Source organism: Meriones unguiculatus, chromosome X (genome assembly GCF_030254825.1).
Source record: "Meriones unguiculatus strain TT.TT164.6M chromosome X, Bangor_MerUng_6.1, whole genome shotgun sequence".
Taxonomy (NCBI): domain Eukaryota; kingdom Metazoa; phylum Chordata; class Mammalia; order Rodentia; family Muridae; genus Meriones; species Meriones unguiculatus.
The window spans coordinates 97,556,194-97,561,690 of record NC_083369.1 but is presented as its reverse complement, the minus strand read 5'-3'; the positions used below and the strand labels follow the sequence as shown (position 1 = coordinate 97,561,690).

Sequence of the window (5,497 nt, the reverse complement as noted above, 5' to 3'; positions counted from 1 at the left end):
CAATTAGATTTGGGTTGTTTTGTTTTGTTTTGTTTTTGAGACAAGGTCTCAGTCTGTAGCCAAGGCTGGCTTGTAACTCACTATGTTGCATAAGCTGGCCTTGAACTTGTGGCAGTCCTCCTATGTTTACCTCGGAAACATTAGGACTTCAGTGTAAGCCACCATACCAAGCTCAGAATGTTACTGTTATTTGGTTTTAGTTTTATTTTTCTGTTTTGAAAAAATCTCACTATGTAGGTCTGGCTGGTTTTTCTTTTTCTTTTTTCTCTTTGTTTTCTTCTTTCTTTCTGAAATATTTTCTTTCTTTCAGAAATTTCTCTAGTGTATCAGATAATATTTTTGGGGGGTCATCATGAGTTACAATGTTACTGATGGAGTTCCCAACGAATTTATTTGGACATATTTAGTTAAGTCATTCAGCCAGATTTCAATATGTGGTTGTCAGGGGAAAAAAATGCAACTTCACCTTAGTGCTTTTTTTTTAAAGCTTGCTATATTTCATTGTAGGAAAATATGTACTTACCTCATTCTATTTCATTGTGTGAAAGTGAGTGTATGGAGGGCAGAGGGCAAAGGACAACTTTCAGGGATCTTCCCTTCCATCAAGTGAGTTCCGGGAATTGAACTCAGATCATCAGGCTTGCCAGCAAGTACTTTTATCTAATGAACCATCTCACCAGACTTCTTAGGTTTTAAAATTCAATTTTTCTGCTAAGGAAGAAGGTCTTCTGGAAGTGCTCATTGGGATAATATATGTGAGGACATATTAAAGCAGACTAGGTTACTAGTTTGAATTAAACTGTATTTCTCATGCCTTGATTTAGTGTTTAAAGAAGAAACTGTTTTGTTTGGGTTTCATGCTGACCTTACACAAAATGGGATAACAGTCTTTATCAGTGCAGATTCTCATTCAATACATGATGCAGTGATGCATGTTTTATACCAAGACAGTATGAAAAAGCTATTTCAAGAAGCCTCGTGTCACCATTCCAGGCCCATGTCACTCAGAGGTAGAGCACTTGCCTAGCATATGAGAGGGTATGGATGTATGGATTTCATCCAAAGCACGGCCCAATAAATAAATAAATAAATAAATAAATAAATAAATATCTCAGAAGCCATGCTGGTTATGTTTAACATGCAGGTTCCTGCAAGAAAAAAAATTAAGATTCACTTCTGCCTCACACGGAAAGTTCCTTCTTCTCATATTTGAACATTATCTAAGGTATAAGGTAACTTGCCTCTTGTGTTTTTCTGTGTTGTAGAATTCATTTCTGGATGCCTTCCTGCCTCCAGCTTCAAGAATGAAACTCTCCGAGATTCTAGGAGGAATCGTCTTCTTTACTTTCTTGTTTTCCAGCTATTCTGAGCAAAAACAAGTGAATGTCCTGTATTTGACAAATTGTTTCATGATCACCGTTCACCCCTTCCTCCTGAATGCTGATATCTATGTATACTTTCAGGAGGTGCACTTGGGCCTGGGTTGTCCTCCCAACCACGTTCACCCACACTTCTACCAGTTCACCTACCGCGTTACCGAATGTGGCATCCGCATCAAGGCTGTCTCTCCAGATGTCGTCATCTACAGCTCTGAGATTCACTATGCGTCCAAAAGCTCGTCATCCAGATACGTGATCCCTGTGTCGTGTGCTGCTCCTCGACGGTCCCCTTGGATCACTAAGCCCTACTCCGAGAAATCAGATAGTGAGAACATGGCCAAGACCCAGAAGGATGCTGGGACCCAGAAGAATGGGACCAGCTGCCCGATCTTCAGCTTGCCAGAGCCTAGCCAACAGTCCAACTCCAGCTGCTGTCTTCAAGCAAGAGAGCATGTAAAGCCCACATCATGGGACAGAGTTTTGGAGGCCCATCTTGTGTAGTCATCTGACTTCACTAATATTTGGGGGGGGATTAGTGTGTCCACTCAGATGATCTGAGGAATCCCATGTAGTACCCAGATTTGAGGGTTTCTGAAAATTCTGTTTCTGGAGTTAGTATGTAGCATTTTCCACTGTCAGTCAAATAAATGCAGTTACAGCTCTTTTAGGAGAAGTTTGTGAAGGGCCAATTCCTATATAGCTGATTGTACCCCCTCCTTTTTTTTTTTTTATACTTTTGTAGCTTTCAAAAAATAATAAAATTCTGCTTGGCATTAAAGTATCAGTTGGATGGTTTTGCTTCATAACCATATATCTTTTTTTTTTCCTATGGACCAGGAGTTAGTTTAAGTGGTTTGTCACCATTGACTTCTGGGTTCTTCTCTCTAGGATGATTTCCCACCCCTTCAAGGTTCCTCTACAAATCCTTTCCCAGGAGAATCTCTTCCTCTATATCCCCACTTCCCGTCTTCGTCTTCTGTTTATTACCAAGTCTTAGCTTAGCACTAAGTCTTCCTCGTTTGATCTCCGGCTATGACACTTTTTATGGACTGAAAGGATAAGCCAGTTATCTTCAAGTCTCCAGTGATTCTGGGAAGCAGACAAGTCACATTCCAATGTTCCCATGATAGGTTCCCAAGGCTGAGGTGGATCATAAGCTTACAAGACTTTGATAAAAAGCTCTCCTACCCCCAAACATATAAACTGTCAGAAATGAGCCCCAAAGTGTGGCTGTCCATTAGCTTTCTCAAGGGCTTGGAGCAACAAGAGGAAGTGAATAACTCCACAACTATTTATTATGCAGCGAATCTACATGCAGGCCTGGCTCTGGACCCCAAGGAATGGTAGTGAGAAGAAAAGGACTCAAAGAAATCGAGGTCACATAGCTAGTAAGCACATAAGTAAATAGAGATAAATTCAGATAATGACAAATACTGTGAAGAACATCAAACAAAATCACATGGGAAACAGGGAAGGGACCAGGCCTCTGTGGTCTTGACATTTGAACTATGTCTTGGACGTGAAGATGTAGATAATCAGGAGAGAAAATATTCCAGATAGTAGAAACATCTCATTTAACTCTTACTACAACCATATAAAAGACGTACTCTTGTCACATAGAATTAGAAAACTAGACTTGGCAGAGGCAGTAGGATTGCTACAAGTTCATACTAATATGATCTATATTGTGAGACACTATACACACACACACATACACACACACACACAGGGGAAATTAAGGAATGGATGATGAAGAAAGCAGCAGTTTGAGGCCATATACATAGTAAAAAGCAGACTCTTCAAAAATCATGTTGTATATCACAAACATAAGATTATTATTTGTCAATAAAAATAATATTTAAAGAAGAAATCAATGCTTTGGAGAGATGGCTCAGTGGTTAAAAACATTTGCTGCTCTTCCAGAGGACCTAAATTCAGTTTCCAGCACCCACATAAGGCGACAACCATCTATTACTTATTCTCCAGAAGATCCAAAGCCTCTGGCCTCTTTTGGCACCTGCACACACATGCCCCACCCATATGCACACATCTATACATAATTAAATATATTAAAAGAAATATTTAACTAAAAATAAGAGTGCAATGTTTTAGCACAATTTTCTCATTTGTAAAAGTGAAGTGCTTTAGCAGATGAATAAATATTTGAAAGACAACCATCAAGAAAACAAATTCAACTACGGTAGTTAAAGAAACATATTCAGCTCAGTATTTTTTGCCCTTTTTGATAACTGCCAGGTAATAATCCCTGGAAGCAGGGTATGAATGCAACAAATATGTATTATAATTATCCGATATGTCAATCACTATATTAGCTATTGGAAATTCAGTGGCTGACAAAACCGACACAGTCTGGTTGGTTTTGTAAGCCCTGTAAAGACACCTACAGGGTTAGAGGCTGTAAAAGTTGTTCAAGTCAATAGAATGGGTTTTCACAAAGGTATGAGGACAATGGCTGAGAAAATGCCAGTTGTCTATTCCAACACAGTGAATAGGGCAAAAAGGTAGATGATGGTGGGAAACTATGAAAAGGGTAAGAAAGACATCAAAGATGACAAGAATGACCAGAGAATGATGTGTGGGGGAGACAGATCAGTTCTAGTCAACAGGGCAACAGACAAATCAAGATGGAATATGCTACAATTCATGAAATCGGAGACAATTGAGAATCTTATATGAAAGTTTCATTCAGTTAAGATGAAGGAGGAGGACATTGTACGTAAAGAGAATGGCAAAAACAAAACAAAACAAAAAAATCCTGCAAAGAGAACTGGCTCTTCCTTTCCCAGCAGGTTATCAACTGCTAATAGCACCTCAGCTAGAGGTGGGTCTTGGTGAGGCCCTCCCCACTCATGTTGGAATTTTATCTGGCTGGATCATGTGTGAGTCTTATGCATCCTGCTACAGCTGCTGTAAGTTATGTGAAACAGCTCCCATGCTCCAGTGGATGGCTCTACCTATACACATACTGGCATCCCTAAATGGACCCATGGATTAAAATAAAGAATATATGAAGTTGGAAGTGAAAAATGATGGATAAGTATAGGAGACACTGGAAGAAGCCTAAATTAGTAGATTTGATTAAAAAATTATTGTATAAATGCATGAAGTTCTCAAGCAATAAAAGAAAAGAATGTGTACAAAGAAATTCTGATCAGTAATTATATCTTACATAACTTGACATCCCAGTATAATTAAGCAATGTTTTTAATCAGTAATAGAAACTGAGATGTAGCTATTGTAACTGTTGAGTCATGTCTCCAGCCCTTAAACCCTGAATTTTTAGTTGAGTAATTTAATTACCTTATGATATACCACTCCGAAAGAATGTTTTCCTTCTTTATTATGGTAATGTTCAGTTAATTCTTAAGGTGACATGATTTATAAAACTCCATAACATAGTGTTCAGCATGTTTGTAATAAGAAGAAATGCTTTGTTGCCATCAAAGGAAATGACCATATTCACCTTTCAACTTCTAGAAATGCCAAAAATGTAGGCATCATTTGTTAGGATAATTGCTTGTCAGATATTTAAAAATCAGAGCTGTAATGAGATGTTTCACCCATGAAAGGAGACTTGGTGTGATGTCCAATTGTTTGTTCTTGGGCTGATACAGCTCACTAAAAACCCTGGCTTCAATCTCTCAACACTGTGAAAAATAACATTCCCACAGTCCAAAAACAGCAAAGCATATTTTTTGTTGTATAAAGTACACACACACACACACACACACACACACACACACACACGTACCTCTATATAATTCTCATCAAGCTAACAATCTTTTTTTGGTTTTGGTTTTGGTTTTTTGGGTTTTTGAGTCAGGCTTTTTCTGTGTAGCCATGGCTTCCCTGGAACTCATTCTGTAGACTAGGCTGGCCTCCAACTCACTGTGATCTACTTGCCTCTGCCTCCCCAGTGCTGGAATTAAAGGCAAGTGGCCACCACTGCCTAATAATCTTTTAAGTTAATTCAGCTTCAAGTGATCAGGTAGGAATCCACACACAATCTTACACTGCAGCTGCAGACTCCACATCTTTGACTTTAACCAGCAATCACTCATTGTTGTTCATTGTTCCTTAAATAATGTAATATACAC

The 5,497-nt window shown here is 38.7% G+C and overlaps 1 protein-coding gene across 1 annotated transcript; it reads left to right on the top strand.

Moving 5' to 3' along the window:
• The first annotated feature begins 1,251 nt into the window (after positions 1 to 1,251).
• On the top strand, positions 1,252 to 1,880 carry LOC110543046 (placenta-specific protein 1-like). Its single transcript, XM_021629493.2, has one exon. The coding sequence runs from the start codon at positions 1,305 to 1,307 to the stop codon at positions 1,878 to 1,880; it is 576 nt and encodes a 191-aa protein (XP_021485168.1). The 5' UTR covers positions 1,252 to 1,304.
• Positions 1,881 to 5,497: the final 3,617 nt, after the last annotated feature.

Excerpts from the sequence above, each read along its gene's own strand:
- LOC110543046 (XM_021629493.2), top strand. The coding sequence starts at position 1,305 with ATGAAACTCTCCGAGATTCTAGGAGGAATCGTCTTCTTTACTTTCTTG.